Source organism: Chiloscyllium punctatum, chromosome 25, assembly GCF_047496795.1.
Source record: "Chiloscyllium punctatum isolate Juve2018m chromosome 25, sChiPun1.3, whole genome shotgun sequence".
Classification (NCBI taxonomy): domain Eukaryota; kingdom Metazoa; phylum Chordata; class Chondrichthyes; order Orectolobiformes; family Hemiscylliidae; genus Chiloscyllium; species Chiloscyllium punctatum.
Window position 1 is genome coordinate 30,702,520 of NC_092763.1, and position 18,553 is coordinate 30,721,072.

The 18,553-nt window shown below is 41.7% G+C and overlaps 1 protein-coding gene across 4 annotated transcripts in view; it reads left to right on the plus strand.

The window, feature by feature from the left end:
• Window positions 1–18,553, plus strand: part of LOC140495793 (transmembrane protein 33-like) — a 162,612-nt gene that overhangs the window by 128,782 nt on the left and 15,277 nt on the right. For 3 of the 4 annotated variants that reach the window (XR_011964099.1, XM_072594905.1, XM_072594906.1), the window contains one exon: window positions 1,697–1,780. The exons of the other annotated variant lie outside the window; for it this stretch is intronic. Coding sequence is in view for 2 of the 3 variants with exons in the window: in XM_072594905.1 (XP_072451006.1) it covers window positions 1,697–1,780 (84 nt within the window). In the remaining variant the exon portion in view is untranslated. The remainder of the gene's footprint in view (window positions 1–1,696; window positions 1,781–18,553) is intronic. 4 annotated transcript variants of the gene reach the window in all.

The window sequence follows — 18,553 nt, forward strand, 5'->3', positions numbered from 1 at the left end:
GATACTGCCATACCTGCTGAGTGTTTCTATGATTTTCTGTTTTTTGTTTCATATTTCCAGCATCCACAGTTCTTTCTTTATTTGAGGATTAACAGCACTGGCCTTTGTGCTGCATGCTACTTGTGTCTGCAGAAGCTGAGAGAAGGAAATAGTTATCTATAAGGGATAAAAGCTTGTGCAGATTAAGAATGCACTTGCACTGGTGTTAATAGGAGACCAGCGTCAGTGCATGAAACTTACTGTGTTGACCATTGAGGTCTGCTAGTGCTCACATGAGTGACCATCCTTTTCTGTTGCTAATTTGAGAAACTCCTTGAACAGTGAAGATTAGGTCAGCACGGTGGCACAGTGTCAAGGACCTGGGTTCGATTCCAGCCACGGGTAACTGTCTGTGTGGAGTTTGCATGTTCTTCCCGTGATTGCATGGGTTTCCTCCCATAATCTAAAGATGTGCTGGTTAGGTGAATTGACCATGCTAAATTGCCCACAGTGTTCAGGGATGTGTATTGCAGGTGCATTAGTCAGAGGTAAATGCAGGATAACAGGGTAGAGGGAGGGGTCTGAGTGGGACAGGAATTCTATGAAGAGGAGCCTGATGTCCAAAGACCACCATTTGGTTCTCTTGGCTCAGTTAGTGAGACACTAGGGATTAATTACAATTACATGGATGCAATAGCAATTGGTGGTGGTGTGTGAGAAGGGATGTAGTGAGCTGTCCACATTTTATTTGAGTAGAAAGCACAGAGGGCAGGAATGGGTGGTAGTCTTAGAGGTCAAGGTGGTTCAAGAGACTTGCATAAACATGATGCATGCAGTAATGTGAGTTGGAGTCATTGTGCGTTGATGGGATATGTGTGCAGTGGTAGAGTTGAGTTAAGAGGGATAAGCGGTTGCCCTGTGACTGTAAAGTTGTACACAGAGGATAATGGCCTCACTTACCCTTGCCCTACTGACATGATGAGCAGAAGATTGCAAGAGAAACATCACTCCATGGCATCGCATTGGTGGCTGATATGGATCTTAGCTGGTGATATGTTTCAACTGAAAATGGGGTAAATTCTGCCCATATGTCCTCATGAAGTGTAATGATACACTCATTGAGATAGTGGCACTTTGTTTTTGCAAATACATTAGTTCCAGTAATTCAGCTAAGTTAATATAACGTTATTGAATATAAATAATTGCAGTGAAATCAATCTGCTTTAAGACTGATACCAGACCTCTTGTCATTAAATATTTGCTTTGGGAAACTTGAAGCAGTATATTGAAAAGACTTGGATGTCCAAAATAGGTCACTAGGAAGTAATTAATAGTCCTACCTCATAACTCAGTTCCCATTGTACAGATAAGCAATGTGAGTCAACTCCACTAAAAGTAAGATAGTTTAGTGAAGGTATCTACAGGGAAGAGCTGGTAAAGAATTGGTTTATACCATTTCAGTTGCATTGTGTGCATGTTTTGATGAATTTGTAATCTCACCAGCAGGATTTAAAAATACTTTGTTTAATGCATGTGTTTTTAAAAAAATGGGACAAGTAAATGTTTATCTGTTGGTGCTTAATTGTGTCCGTTTATTTGTCAGTACTTCGTTTAGGATTCTGATAACAGTTGAATGTCTCTGATGTATCACCTTGATCCTAACTTTTATGTTCAAAGTTATTAAATTGTCAATCAGATAAATGTGTTTGTTTCACAGAGGCCGGGCTCATTTATTCCTCCCCTTTTTCTACTATCGTTTCCTGACCCTAAGGTATGCATCTCGAAGGAATCCCTACTGCAGGTAGGTATAATGTTTTACTCATCTCCTCCATTGTTTATAGGCTTGAAGACATTAATATTGTTACCAAGACTACAAAATATCGTGAGTAGGCATTGGATTTAGATTGTATTTGGATAATGCTGAAGAAGGTAACCAAAATGTTACAAATTCTCAACTCTTGGTAACTCTGTACAGTACAATTAAATCATTCTTGAAAATCCTCATTACAGATTTCATATATTGTTTTGCTGAATATGTATTAATGTAATGTATTGCTCCATAGTCAAAACAAAATACTTATATCTGGTCTTTGCTAAAAGAATAGTCATCGTGTATTATTAGTGTTAAATTTATTTGCTAGATTTTAATTCACTAATTTATTAGTGAATATGTTTAGAAATTTTGATTACTTAATTTTTAAGTAGTTAGCTTGTATCAAAAGAAACTACTAAATAGTTTGTGTGATATAATGAAAGGACAAAAATAAAAACGCCTTTTACCTATTACACCATCTTTGCATTATATCTGTACTTTATATTGCAGATTATCAGAAGTTATTCTTCTGTTTCAAATGGCTGCAGCAAATTTTCTCATGCCATTTCCTTCCAGCCAAGCCATTTTCAAAAATTATTTGGGTATCTTTTGTTCTCCTCATAAAAGCAGATTTATTGTGTATGAACATATCTCCACAGTAAGCCCATTGCACCTTTTTCAGACGTCATAAAATATGTTAGTTAAAATGGCGCACAAATTGTCAGCTGTGCATACTGTAACTGAACACTCGTCACAATGATTTCTTTGGGCTATCTTGCTTGTCTTTGATCTTTTTTCATAAGGATTGTTAATTGGCTAGCATCAGTGTTGAGAATGGAATAGATTTGGTACACTCATTATCCAGACGGCATGCATTTTTTTTGGAAGCATTGGTGAAACGTGGCCTCATTTATTCAATATAAATATACAGTTGATGAACATGGATTTTTAAAAATTCATTCACGGGATGAGAACATCATTGACTGGGCCAGCATTTATTGCCCATCCCTAATTGCCCAGAGGGTAGTTAAGAGTCAACCACATTGCTGTGGGTCTTGAGTCAAATGTAGGCCAGTATCCTTCCCTAAAGAACATTAGCAAACCAGAGGGGTTTTTTCTAGCAATCGATGTTGGATTCATGGACATGGTTAGACTCTTAATTCCAGATTTTTTAAAATTCAAATTCCACCATCTGCTGTGGTAGGATTCAAGCCCAGGTCCCCAGAACATTACCTAAGGATTCTGGATTAAAAGTCCAGTGATAATAACACTGGATTATTGCCTCCCACCATAAATTGGTATTAAACCTGGTGATGATAAGACTAAAGGATATTGCATTGGTAACAATGATCTAATCTACAAGCAGTGACATTTAGCTTACTTGAAGTTACAGAAAATGTTAAATTTGGTAGTGAGATGGCTATTGCTAGTGCATGATTCTTCTCTGGAGAACACCAGGCACCATCATAGCACCGATCAGGTACCAATGTTCTAGCGAAGAGGATAAATAGGGTGGTCAGTAGGACTTTAAACTTCTGAGTTGGGGGGAAGGGAAAGTGAAAGCGACAGGGAGTATGGAGGTAAATGGAAAGATAAGCAGCAGGATAGCATGTTTCCAGGCGGATTTAAAATTGAGGCAGACTGAGAATGCAGAAAAAAGCAAGGATAACTTAGGACATATGACTTACAACATCTCTAATAAGGAAGTTAGCATTAAGGCACTTTACCTGAATGCTCGTAGCATTCATAACAAAGCCGATGAATTAATGGCACAGATAATAGTGAATGATTATGATGTAGTAGGCATCACAGAGACTTGGTTACAGGGGGGTCAGGACTGGCAGTTAAACCTCCATGGTTTTTCAACTTATCGAAAAGACAGAGAGGTGGGCAGAGGGGGTGGGGTTGCCTTGTTGAAACTTCGCCAGGTTGACTTCATTTTTTTAGGTAAGCTTGATGCTGCTCCTGGCATGACCGCCTGCACTTGACATTTCTCAACTTGATTGTAATGATAGAGTGAGCCAGACCAGTAGGTTTCAGATTGTTGTTGAATGCTATTCTGCTGCTGATGATGATACGCAGAGCCTCATGGATGCCCAGTCTTGAGTTGCTAGATTTATTCAAAGTCTGTCTCATTTAGTACGGTGGCAGTGTCACACAACATGCTAATGTGTAGCCTCAGTGTGAAGATGGGACCTCGCCTCCACAAAGTCTGTGTAGTGATCACTCCTATGGGCACATCTGCAACAGCTAGATTGGTTAGGAGGAGCTCAACCAGATTTTTTTCTCTTGGTAATTCCCTCACCAATTAACAAGATATGGTTTATTGCATGTTTAGAACAAAGTATAGACTCAATTGAAATGATAAACACTGTCACAGAGATTAAGAACTAGATGATAGATCTTTCTCTGAGATCTTCAGCTGTTCTCTCGCCCGGTCTGCAATACATGAGAGTGAATAGCACTTCAATTACTCCTCAAAATTAATCCTTTCCGACCCTTACACCTTGTACAACAAGAAGCATATTCCCAAAGAAGTGAATTGTATTTGTGCCCTGCTTGTAAAACAATGGGAGTTGTTGAGTAGGAAGCGTGACAGTACAACAGAGGAAACCAATCTTATTGGAGACTGCTTTGGCAATGCAAGCTTAATGGGAACATAGAGGTTCAGTATGATATTGGAGCAAAACCAGGAATATCCAAAAATGGAAAATAAAAACCAAAGATTGTATCAATTAAGACATGTTTGTTGTTGGTTAGACTTGCAAAAGGAACAGTGAAAATATTACTGCATCATACTGAACATTTTATTATCGTAGCATGTGGTAATGTACACCATGCACTGAAATGATGAATTCTGAAGTTGGTAGAATCATATTTGTTTTTGAACGGGTAAGAATGGAAGGAAAGTAACAGAAGGAATTGATCAGAAAAGTAACCGAGCAGGGGAGAGAGGATGGAACCTTAGATACTTTTTAATTTGGTGGTGACAATTTAAAAGAAATCTATGAAGCTAGCTTTGGCAGGAATTCATCACACTAGCTTTCGGAGCGATGCTCCTTCATCATCTGATGAAGGAACGTTGCTCCGAAAGCTAGTGTGCTTCCAATTAAACCTGTTGGACTATAACCTGGTGTTGTGATTTTTTACTTTGTACACCCCAGTCCAACACTGGCATCTCCAAATTTTGGCAGGAATGTATTTGATAACTCCTTTAGAAAGACTTTGTGACAGATGTTGCCAAAGGCTTAGACAATGCTGTGGAGCCAGTCCTAGGATGTACCTATGAGAATGTAGAGCAGGAATGCTGGGGCAACGAGTGTCATAGCTTACAGCATAGCAGTTACATTGTACTGAACAAAGAGGTTGCATTATGGAATAGCTTAGATAATGACTGCAGCAACAGACTGAACTTCAGGATTTGAGAAAAAAAAATTGACACATCCATATATTCACAACAAGCTTAGAGAACCATCTGAGACGTCTGTGAATCTCGTGCAGTCAAGGAGTAAATAGTCAAGTTACACATACAGTTTGAATCTTTTAAGCATCCGTTACATGTCACTTTAAAAAATATAGTTTGTGCCAAGGAGCAATTAGTGAGTAGTGAGTCATTGAATTTCCAAAAGCAGATGATGGATTATTTGCATGACCATGAACAGGAGACATTATCTGCAACATACACCATCAATTGCCCAAAGTGGAAGCAAATGTAAAGCAATAGTCTGAATCTGTTGCAGTACATCTTGCAAAAGCGAAAAGATCTGGTTTTAGATCTTAAATTTAATCTTCATTATCTGGTCAAACTGGTGTGATTCCATTACAGTACCAGATATTTTTCATGAATGAGTGATTTAACATGTAGCAAAAGTTAAGCAAAGGAAGTCTGTGATATGACATGGAAAGGGGGAAAAGCCACATCAGAGTTTGGCTGATTTGATGATAAATAGTGTCTCAAAACCATGACCAATTCTTTTGACTTTTTAGCAAGGAGAATTACTATGCATTTTGGTCATGTTGGACGAAGACCTCAAATTGCAAACATTTTTAAAATTTGTTCATGTGATATGGTTGTTATTGACTAAGTCAGCATTTATTCCATATCCCCAATTGCCCAGAGGGCAGTTAAGGGTCAACTCCATTGCTGTAGTCAGTAATTATGTGCAACCTAGACCAGGTAAGGTTAGAGACAAAAAAAAAAGCTTCAGATGCTGGAATCCAAAATAGACCAGCAGGAGGCTGGAAGAACACAGCAAGCCAGGTAGCATCAGAAGGTGCAGAAGTTGACATTTTGGGTTTAACCCTTCTTCAGAACTGGGGGTGGGTGTGTGGGGTAGCTGCAGATAAAGTGGGGATAAGTGAAGACAGGTTGAGAGTACGACCTGGTTGGTCAATGGGAAGAATGTGACCAACCAGGTTGTACTCTTTACCTGCTTCACCTATCCCCATTTCACCACCCTGCCCCTGCCACCCCCTTTTTTTGTTTTGCAGCTCCTTGCACACCCATCCCCGATCCTGAAGAAGGGTTATGCCTAAAACGTTGACTTCTCCACTTCCTGAGACCAGGTAAGGTTGGCAGATTTTCTTCCCAAAAGGAAGTGAACTAAATGAATTTTATCACAATTGACAGTGGTTGCATAGTTGTCAGTAGACCATCTTCCATATCCCAGATCTTTATATAAATCATGCTTTTCCATTTGGACCTGTGTTCCCAGAATATTACATAGAACATAGAAGAATACAGCGCAGTACAGGCCCTTCGGCCCTCGATGTTGCGCCGATCAAAGCCCACCTAACCTACACTAACCCACTATCCTCCATATACCTATCCAATGCCCGCTTAAATACCCATAAAGAGGGAGAGTCCACTACTGCTACTGGCAGGGCATTCCATGAACTTACGACTCGCTGAGTGAAGAACCTACCCCTAACCTCAGTCCTATATCTACCCCCCCTTAATTTAAAGCTATGCCCCCTTGTCATAGCTGACTCCATACGTGGAAAAAGGTTCTCACTGTCAACCCTATCTAACCTCCTAATCATCTTGTACACCTCTATCAAATCACCCCTAAACCTTCTTTTCTCCAATGAAAACAACCCCAAGTGCCTCAGCCTTTCCTCATAGGATCTTCCTACCATACCAGGCAACATCCTGGTAAACTTCCTCTGCACCCGTTCCAGTGCCTCCACATCCTTCCTATAGTATGGCGACCAAAACGGCACACAATATTCCAGATGCGGCCGCACCAGAGTCTTATACAACTGCAGCATGACCTCAGGACTCCGGAACTCAATTCCTCTACCAATAAAAGCCAGTACGCCATATGCCTTCTTCACTGCACTATTTACCTGGGTGGCAACTTTCAGAGATCTGTGTACATGGACACCAAGATCCCTCTGCTCTTCCACACTACCAAGTAGTCTACCATTAGCCCAGTAATCCATCTTTTTATTACTCTTACCAAAGTGAATCACTTCACACTTAGCTACATTGAACTCCATTTGCCACCTTTCTGCCCAGCTCTGCAGCTTCTCTATATCCCGCTGTAACCTGCCATATCCTTCCTCACTGTCAACAACTCCACCGACTTTCGTATCATCCGCAAACTTGCTCACCCAACCTTCTAACCCTTCCTCCAGGTCATTTATAAAAATGACGAACAGCAATGGTCCCAAAACAGATCCTTGCGGAACACCGCTAGTGACGGCACTCCAAGATGAACCTTTGCCATCAACTACTACCCTCTGTCTTCTTCCAGAGAGCCAATTCCTAATCCAAACCTCCAACTCACCCTCAATGCCATATCTCTGTATTTTCTGCAGTAGCCTACCATGGGGGACCTTATCAAACGCCTTACTAAAATCCATATATACCACATCTACAGCTTTCCCCTCATCTACCTCCTTAGTCACCTTCTCAAAGAATTCAATAAGGTTTGTGAGGCACGACCTGCCCTTCACAAAACCATGCTGACTATCCTTGATCACATTATTCCTATCCAAATGTTCATAAATCCTATCCCTTACAATTCTCTCTAAGACTTTGCCCACAACAGAAGTGAGACTCACTGGCCTATAGTTACTAGGATTATCCCTACTCCCCTTCTTGAACAAGGGAACCACGTTTGCTAGCCTCCAGTCCTCTGGCACTACTCCTGTCGACAAAGAGGACACAAAAATCAAGGCCAATGGCTCTGCAATCTCCTCCCTTGCTTCCCAGAGAATCCTAGGATAAATGCCATCAGGCCCAGGGGACTTATCTATTTTCACCCTTGCCAGAATTTCCAACACCTCTTCTCTACATATCTCAAAGCCATCCATTCTACTTATTCGTGCCCCAGTATTCATATCGACAACAATGTCCTGTTCCTGAGTGAATACTGACGAAAAGTATTCATTCAGCGCCTCCCCAATCTCTTCAGCCTCCACACGCAACTTCCCATTACTATCCTTGATTGGACCTATTCCTTCCCTAGTCATTCTTTTATTCCTAACATACCTATAGAAAGCCTTAGGGTTTTCCCTAATCCTACCCACTAAGGACCTTTCATGTCCCCTCCTTGCTGCTCTTAGCTCTCTTCAGGTCCTTCCGGGCTACCTTATAACTCTCAATCGCCCCTATTGAACCTTCACGCCTCATCTTTACAAAGGCCGCCCTCTTCCATTTAACAAGGGATTCCAACTCCTTATTAAACCACGGCTCCCTCACACGACCCTTTCCTCCCTGCCTGATAGGTACGTACTTATCAAGGACACTCAATAGTTGCTCCTTGAACAAGTTCCACATATCAATTACACTCTTGCCTTGGAATCTACTTTTCCAATCCACACATCCTAAATCATGCCTCAACGCATCATAATTTCCCTGCCCCCAGCTATAACTCTTGCCCTGTAGTACACACTTATCCCTCTCCATCACTCGAGTAAAAATCACCGAATTGTGGTCACTGTCCCCAAAGTGCTCACCTACCTCTAGTTCTAATACCTGGCCTGGTTCGTTACCCAGAACCAAATCCAGTATGGCCTCACCTCTTGTTGGCTTATCTACATATTGTGTCAGGAAACTCTCCTGCACACATTGCACAAACACTGACCCATCTAACGAACTTGAGCTATAGCTTTCCCAATCAATATCAGGAAAGTTAAAGTCTCCCATAACAATCACCCTATTACTGTCACTCTTCTCCTGAATCATCTTCGCAATCCTTTCTTCAACGATTCTAGGACTATTAGGAGGCCTGTAAAAGACTCCTAACTGGGTGACCTCACCTCTCCTATTCCTAACCTCAACCCAAACTACCTCAGATGGCAAATCTTCGTCCATCTTCCTTTCCACCGCTGCAATACTATCTTTGACAAGCAAAGCCACACCCCCCCCCTCTTTTACCCCCACCTCTGACCCTACTAAAACATTTAAACCCTGGAACCTGCAACAGCCAATCCTGTCCCTGATCTAGCCACGTCTCCGTAATAGCCACAACATTGAAGTCCCAGGTACCAACCCACGCTGCGAGTTCACCTACCTTATTTCGTATACTTCTGGCATTAAAGTATACACACTTCAAGCCACTCTTCTGTTTACAGGCACCCTCCTTTAAGATTGATGCCATATTCCTAACCTCCCTACACTCCAGGTCCTGCACCCTAAAGCTACAGTCTGGGTTCCTATGCCCCTGCAGAGTTGGTTTAAACCCCCCCCAAGAGCACTAGCAAACCTCCCCCCAAGGATACTGGTGCCCCTCAGGTTCAGGTGCAGACCATCCTGTTTATAGAGGTCCCACCTTCCCCAGAAAGAACCCCAGTTATCCAAGTACCGAAATCCCTCCCTCCTGCACCATCCCTGTAGCCACGCATTTAACTGTTCTCTCTCCCTATTCCTCGACTCTCTATCACGTGGCATGGGTAACAAACCAGAGACAACAACTCTGTTCGTTCTAACTCTGAGCTTCCAACCTAGCTCCCTAAAAGCCTGTCTAACATCCTCAGCACTCCTCCTACCTATGTCATTGGTGCCAATATGGACCACGACTTCAGGCTGCTCCCCCTCCCCCTTAAGGACCCGGAAAACACGATCAGAGACATCACGTACCCTTGCACCTGGGAGGCAACATACCAAACGTGAGTCTCTCTCGTTCCCACAAAACCGCCTATCTGTGCCCCGAACTATCGAGTCCCCAATTATTATTGCTCTGCTCTTCTCCACCCTTCCCTTCTGAGTAGCGGGGACAGGCTCCGTGCCAGAGGCCTGAGCCCCGTTACTTACCCCTGGTAAGTCGTCCCCCCCACAAGTATCCAAAACGGTATACTTGTTCTTGAGGGGAACGACCACAGGGGGTCCCTGCACTGGCTGCTTCCTCCCAGTCCCCCTCACTGTCACCCATCTATCTGCCATCTTTGGAGTTACTACTTCCCTATAGCTCCGATCTATGACCCCCTCTGCCTCCCGAATGATCCGAAGTTCATCCAACTCCAGCTCCAGTTCCCTAACATGGTCTTGGAGGAGCTGGAGATGGGTACACTTCCTGCAAGTGTAATCAGCAGGGACGTCCATGGCATCCCTCACCTCATACATGTTGCAGGAGGAACATTGCACTGCCTTCACTGCCATCCCTCTAAAGCTAACCTTTATTTTAAAAAAACACTGGGTCTAAAGAATACAACAAGCAAAATTCGGCACTTACCTCCTTACCACAACGGATCTTATTATTAGGTTAGAGGAGGAGGGCGGGTGGGAGACACTACCTCCGTAGTGCCTCGGGTTCTTCAGCTGCGCGCTTTTAAAGGGGAAGCAAACCTACCCAGGTAAGCTTACGCTCTACCTGCTTCCGGGTCTCGGCTGCCTCTCTGGTCGTCGTCACTTCCCCCTACTGCTCCCGCTCTTTCTGTGAGGAGAGAGTGAAAAAAAAAAACACCGCTGCCCGCTACCGGTAAGTACTTTTAAAACAAACAGTCTTACCTTAGCTGCTGCTCGCACTCAAAAAAATATTATAGACCATTCAGCCCATTTAATCTGCTCCACCATTCAATGAAATTGTTGCTGATGTGATCATTCTCAACTCCACATTCCTACTTTTTTTCCAATAACACTCAATTCCCTTACTGTTTCTCTTATTGTAATCCATCTAGCACAACCTTGTATATAGTTAATGACTCAGCCTCTGCAGCTCCCTGTAGTGAAGAATTCCATAGATTTGCAATCCCCCTGAGAGAAGACATTCCTCCTCACCTGTGTCTTAAATATATAACCCATTTTTCTATGCTATCTGGTCCTAGAGTGTCTCACTAGGGAAACAGCCTCTCTGTCTCTACCCTAACAAGCCTCCTAGAATCTTTTATGTTTCAATAAGGTTGCTTCTCATTCTTCGATATTCCAATGAGTACAACCCCAACTTACTAAACTTCTCTTCATAAGTAAATGCCTTCATGCCCAAGGTCAACCAAGCAAACCTTCCCTTAAATGCATCTGATGCCAGTATATCTTTCCTTTAAAAGGGACCAAAACTGTTCACAGTATTTTTGATTTAGTCTGACAAGTGCCTTGTAGATTTTAGACTCCTGTTTTGTGCTATATAGCCTGTGAAATAAAGGCCTAGTGCCATTCAAATCCCTGTTATCTGGCTAAATATGGATGCCAGCTTTTTTTGATGTACACAGATCTGTAAATCTCTCTCTGCTGCAGTCTGTCTCCATTTATGTAGTGTTCAGCTCCTTTGTTCTTCCTCTCAAAGTGTATGATCTCACATTTTCCAACATTATACTCCATCTTTCAGTTTTTATATTTCATCTACCAAGTTTTTAACCACTCATTTAACTGTCCTTCTGCAGAGTTTATCTCAACCTGACCTCTTGCCAGCACTGAGCTGTTATGTTATTAAGTAGCCTTGTGTGCATACCTTATTTGAATGCCTTTTGGAAATCCAAATATATTACATGTCTTGCTTTCTCTTTATCCTGTTTGTTACCACCTCAAAGAATTCCAACAAATTTGTCAGATATGATTTCCCCTTCATGAAGCCATGTTCTAAATGCTGTTATTACATCCTTTTATAATAGACTCTAACATTTTCCCAACTGCTGAGCAACCTGGCCTAAACATTTTTATCTAGAAGTTACAATCAAGTTCAGGCTATGGAATAAGAGCATTATTCTGGGAAAAGAGCCAGTACAGGCACCAGTGTATGCATTAGTAGCAGGAGTAGGCCATTCCACCCCTCGGTCCTGCTCCACCATTCAGTAAACTCCTAATTAATAGATAAGTACGATTAAATATATGATGCTATATGATCGAAAGTAGTTGTACATGAAATGAATCAAAGTCACTCAGCGAGTAAGTTAGAAGTTGTTGGAGTCAGCAATGCAAATACTCAGCATCAGCTCTTGCATTTATTTCCTGTATTTTGAGGGAAGGCCTCAACTGGAAAACAGGGCCTGGACAGCATCCCTGTTTGTTTTACAGAAGTTCCATACAGGTCAAGCCTGATGTCTTGGAAAACTGGTCCAATGAGATTACTACTAAGTTGTCATCACCACCTTGAAACTGTAAACTGTTTTTGGAAGTCAGAGATCACAAATTTCTGGAAATTTTGCCTGTGGGAGCTTGTTACGTAATAACTAATTAAATAATAGATGGCTCTGTTGAAAGATTTAGTGAAGATGATTTCATAATGATTGTATTATGCAGTAACAGGAAATAATTAAGTATCCCAATTTATTTATTTGGATGGAAGAATGGTTCTATTGCATGAGTTGCAACAAAAAGATATGATTCATATTATGAATCACTTAAAGGACCTATAAAATTCAAAACTAAGAGTGGATCCAGTCAGTGGAGAACCGTTTGCATGATGTTACTGGTTTCGAATCGTGACACCTTTCTTGCAAGAAATACAAAGCCAAATATTGAAACAGCTTTTCAAAGTACAGTTCTGCCATTACAAGTCCAGTATTTCTTAACATCAAAATAGCTTTAGACTTCTGCATCTAATGATATTAGTTTAAATCACCATTTTTGACCATGAACCAGAGAGAATGATAGTCTTACGAGGCCTATTCAACCCCGATGTTGTCTCAGAGATTCTCTGATGAGATTCAAGTGATTGACAGCGTTGCTTGATCATGCTGAATCCAAACTATCCCATTACAAATGTAATGGATAATAGACTTTAAAACTGACACTTCCTTATTTTAAGAAGACGAGATAGCCTGATGGGTTGGTATAGGTGGTTTCATTTCGAGGACCAAACTTAAAGGGATAACAATGTAGAACCAATTTGGCACTATTACATGGATATTTGCTCCAAGTCAGGAATGCAAAATTGCCAAAATTCTCACCTCTGCAAAACTGACTCAAGACAGAGTCTGACAAATATTCTAATTTTGATTCTAGGGGCTGGTTTTAACAGAGGTCATGCCTGCCACTCTCAGAAACCATACAGCAGCAGTTACAGGGTCTGCCAGTAGTGGAAATGAGCTAATCAAAGGCCGTCCTGAGTGACCAAAATCTCAGGCTGCATAAGGATGCAAAACTGATTGCTCTTATATGCGAAGCTGTCTTTCATGGGTAATGTGGGCATGAGTTGAAAAAATATCATATAGGAGGAAACTGTAGATGCTATATCTGCAGGACACAGTTTGTGCTGCATTCATCAGAACAAAGTCCCTATACCAAAGGTTAGGTACAGGCATTTCACGGTCCTCCTTGTCCAAATCCTCCCTGTCTCACTGTATGAAGGAGTATGCTGAACTGCTAAGGGTTTGTAATGCCTTATAAGGATGGTTACTGGAAGACAAAGGCCAACCACTGCAACAATTACGCAAACACCTGACTGAGGCCAAACATAAATACAACGTGGCCCGTTTTGGTCTGAAGAAGCTTTGCAATATAATCCAGATGCATAATTTTAGCATGCTGTGCTCTCCACAACTGGAGCCAAGCAAAGGATGAGATGTGCTCGATGCTGAAGAGCTGGGAGAACAAAAGTTGTCTTCCAAGAAGGAAAAGGAGGACATTTGAGCATGAGGAGTGTTGCCTTCAGCAGCATAGAGTACTTCTGTATAAGGTGCATCATAGCTGATAGGATTTGATTAACACCATTCCAATAGCAATAAGCTGTTTGCATTCATTCATTGACCATGGATTTGTTGCTGCTCAAAAGGCAAGTAGTCCTTTGTGTGTTTCCGAAAACAACTGTTTCTGTTCATTTGCTTTTTCTTTTTTTTTTGCTGTTGCTGAATAAGAGTGACAGGTCTTAAATGCTTGAAACAATGTGATGGTCTTGCATTGAAGAAAAAGATATTGGGATATTGCTTTGAGGAAAGAGTAGCATTCCCTTAGGCAGGGTTCTAAAATGGAATGAGGCTAAGGACAAATAAGCTGTGTAGCTTTGTTATTAAACTGGAATAGATTTTCAAATGTGCACATGTATATGCAATGGATTGTCACCTATAGGCCCTAAGATGTGATTGTGTTTGGTTCCACCCTCGCTATGAGCACTTAGCCTGGTGCATGGCCAGGTTTTAAAAATGGCACCAATGCCATAAATGCTGGGTGTTCCTCATGGTGGCAAATACTTCTGCTTGTAGTGAGAGGAAAGATAGGATGTAGTAAGGCATGTTTTGGAAAATAGTGGGAGAAATTTCACGTGACCTCATGGAAACCCTCATTGAACTTGGCCAAAATTGACAATTGACATTTAGCCCGATGTAACCAAAAGTTGCCCACTCTCCTAACCTGTCCAAATCCTTCTACAGCCTCCCCATCTTGTCAATGCTACCTGTCCTTCTACCTATCTTTGTATTGTTTGCAACCTAGCCAGAATGCTCTCAGTTCTTTCATGTAGATCATTAATGTATAAAGTGAAAAGTTGTGGTCCCAACACTGAGCCTTACAGAACACCACTTGTCACTGACTGCCAACCTGAGAAGGACCCTTTAATCCCCACTCTCTGCTTTCTGCCAGATAGCCAAACTTCTAACTGTGCTAGCACCTTGCCTCGAACACCATGGGCCTTTATCTTACTCAGTATCCTCCTCTGTGGCACTTTGTCAAAGGCCTTCTTGAAGTTCAGGTAAATTAGACCAAGGAGAGCCAACGGATATAATCTGCTTGTTACTTCCTCAAAGACTTCTGGCAGATTTGTCAGGCATGTCCTCCTCTTGATGAAAATATGTTGAGTTTGCCCTATTTTACCATACACTTCCAAGTATTCAGAAATCTCATCCTTCACAGTGGATTCCAGGACCGTACCCATGACTGAGGTTAGACTAATTAGTCTATAATTTTCTGTCTTTTGCCTTGCTCCCTTTTTTAAACAGGGGTTTAACATTAGTGGTTTTCCAATCCTTGATTCTAGTGATTCCTGAAAGATCACCACTTCAACCTCCACTATATCTTCAGCTATCTCCCGTAGAACTCTGGGGTGTAGTTTATCTGGTCCAGGTGATTTATCCACCTTCAGGCTATTCAGTTTTTTGTTTATCACCACTTCATTGTTGGTGGCCACCATACTTAGCTCTGTTCCTTCACTCTCGAATTTTTGTGATCTTACTCATTTCTTCCACAATAAAGACTGATGTGAAGTAATTATTCAGTTCCTCAGCCGTTTCCTTGTTCCCCACTACTATCTCTCTAGCATCATTTTCCAGTGGCCCAATGTCCACTTTGCTTCTATTTTGCTCTTTGTATATCTATAGAATCTCTGACAGTCTTCCTTTATTTTTGTTGCTCTTTGGTCTTTGTAAGCTTCCCAATCCTTAAGGTTTCCTACTGCCCTTCGCCACATTATATGCTTTCTCTTTTGCTTTTATGCTATCCCTGACTTCCCTAGTCAGCTAAGGTTGTCTCATCCTCCCTGTACCATGTCTTTTTCTCCTCTGGATGAATATCTGCTGTGTCTCCTGAATTTCTTCCAGAAACTCCTGCTATTGCTATTCTACGGTCTTTCCTGCTAGGCTCCTCTGTCAGTCAATTCTATCAGCTCCTCCCTCATGCCTCTGTAGTTGCTGTTACCTCAGGTTCTATCTTCTGCCTCTCAAATTACGGAGTAAATTTAATCATATTATGATCACTGCCTCCTTCACCTTAAAACTCCCTTATTAAGTTTGCTTCATTACACAAACTAAATCCAATATTGCCTGTTCCCTAGTGGGCTCCAGCACAAGCTGTTCCAAAAAGCCATCTTGTAGACATTCCACAAATTACTTTTCTTGCAATCCACTAGGAACCTGATTTTTCCCAGTCTATCTGCATTTTGAAATCCCCCATGATCACTGTAACTTTGCCTTTGTTACACATCTTTTCTATCTCCTAGTTTACTTGCGCCCAGCTCCTGATTACTATTTGGAGGGCCTGTGCCAACTTACCCCAATAGCAAAATTACATGAAGTCCTAAGTGTCCATTGTGAATTGACTACTTATGAAAAACTGTGGTTAAATTTAAACAGGGGTTTAAATGCTTGGAAGTTTTAAAAGGCTTCGAATGTCTCGATAGATGGACGGTTATAGTGAGTTTATTTTTTAAAAATAGACAATAGGTACAGGAGTAGGCCCTTCAGCCCTTCGAGCCAGCACTACCATTCGTTACGATCATGGCTGATCGTCCACAATCAGTACCCTGTTCCTGCCTTATTCCCATAACCCTTGATTACACTATCTTTAAGAGCTGTATCCATCTCTTTCATGAAAGTATCCAGAGACTTGGCCTCCACTGCCTTCTGGGGCAGAGCATTCCATATATCCACCACTCTCTGGGTGAAGACGTTTCTTGTCATCTGTTCTAAATGGCCTACCCCTTATTTTTAAACTGTTCTCTGGTCTGGACTCACCCATCAGCTGAAACATGCTTCCTGCTTCCAGAGCGTCTGATCCTTTAATAATCTTACACGTCTCAATCAGATCCCCTCTCATCCTTCTAAACTCAAGTGTATATAAGCCCAGTCACTCCAATCTTTCAACATATGATAATCCGGGAATTGACCTCATGAACCTGCACTCCCTCAATAGCCAGAATGTCCCCCCGTTCAAATTTGGAGACCAAAACTGCACACAGTACGCCAGGTGTGGTCTCACCAGGGCCCTGTACATCTGCAGAAAGACCTCCTTGCTCCTGTACTCAATTTGTCTTGTTATGAAGGCCAGCATGCCATGAGCTTGCTTCACTGCCTGCTGTACCTGCATGTTTGCTTTCATTGACTGATGTACAAGAACACCTAGATCTCGTTGTACATCCCCTTTACCTAACTTGACTCCATTTAGATAGTAATCTGTCTTCCTGTTCATGCCACCAAAGTGGATAATCAGATATTTAACCACGTTAAACTGTGTCTGCCATGCGTCCGTCCACTCACCTAACCTGTCCAAGTCACTATGTATTCTCATAATATCCTCCTTACATTTAACCCTGCCACCCAGCTTTGTGTCATCAGCAAATTTGATAATATTACTTTTAATGCCTTCATCTATATCATTGATGTATATTGTAAGTAGCTGTGGTCCCAGCACCAAACCTTGTGGTACCCCAATGGTCACCGCCTGTCATTCCTATAGGGACCTGTTTATCACTACTCTTTGTTTCCTGTCAGTCAGCCAATTTTCAATCCATGTCAGTATTTTGCCCCCAATGCCATGTGCCCTAATTTTGCTCACTAATGTCCTATGTGGGGCTTTATCAAAGGCTTTCTGAAAGTCCACTGGCTCTCCCTTGTCCATCTTCATATTACATCCTCAAAAAATTCCAGAAAATTAGCCAAGCACGATTTCTCCTTCGTAAATCCACGCTGACTCTGACCTGTTACTACTATCCAAATGAGTCGTAATTTCATCTTTTATAATTGACTCCAGCATCTTTCCCACCACTGAAGTCAGGCTAACCGGTCCATAATTTCCTGTTTTGTCTCTCCAGCCCTACTTGAAAAGTGAGACAACATTAGCCACCCTCCAATCCGCAGGAACTGATCCTGAATCGATAGAACATTGGAAAAAGATTACCAATGCGTCCACGATTTCTAGAGCCCCCTCCTTAACACACGTAAACTTTGGTACCTACTTTTAACAATCTCAAAGGGAACATGTCCTCTTCAAAGGACACCTTACTTCTGCCAAAGGTGTTACTAAATCTATCCAAAAAGGTTCTTGACCTTGCCAAAGAAATCCAGTAAATTTAGACCATCTGAAAAGATTAAAGCCCGTAAGCTGTGTTTTGCACATGTCACTCATGACATTGGATCAGATCATTGTCTCAGTACACACGGAAATGCAAACTTCAATACCTCTCTTTCTTAAACCCTCCATCCCCCAGTGGAAATTATGGAAGCATAATTTGGAGACAGGTTTCTGGAATTGGACTTCCAGAGTCATTTTGGCTAAACAGATGGCCCTTACCCTTCCATAAGCAATTTATGCCTAGATCTTTTTCCTAGCAGGAATTAAGGAAAGAAATGTGTGATTAAACATATGGAATTCCTAACAGTGTGTTTATGCTGTATGTTTAGTGTGTGCGAAAACTCTTTAAAGGCAGGAGAATTGTAAAATAGCTGTAGACATTAGCTAAGGTTGTGGACTGACACCCGAGGTGAACTCTCTTAAACATTCTGTTTTTTAAGGGGATTTATAAGGGGCTCTGGTGGTGCAGTAGTAGCAACTGTACATCTGAGCCAGGAGGCCTGGATGCAAGTTTAATCTGATCCAGAAGTGTGCATTGGAAATTATTGGTGAATATCATGTGCTAAGGGTGTCCTTGCATCTCCTTAACCTGATATTCATTT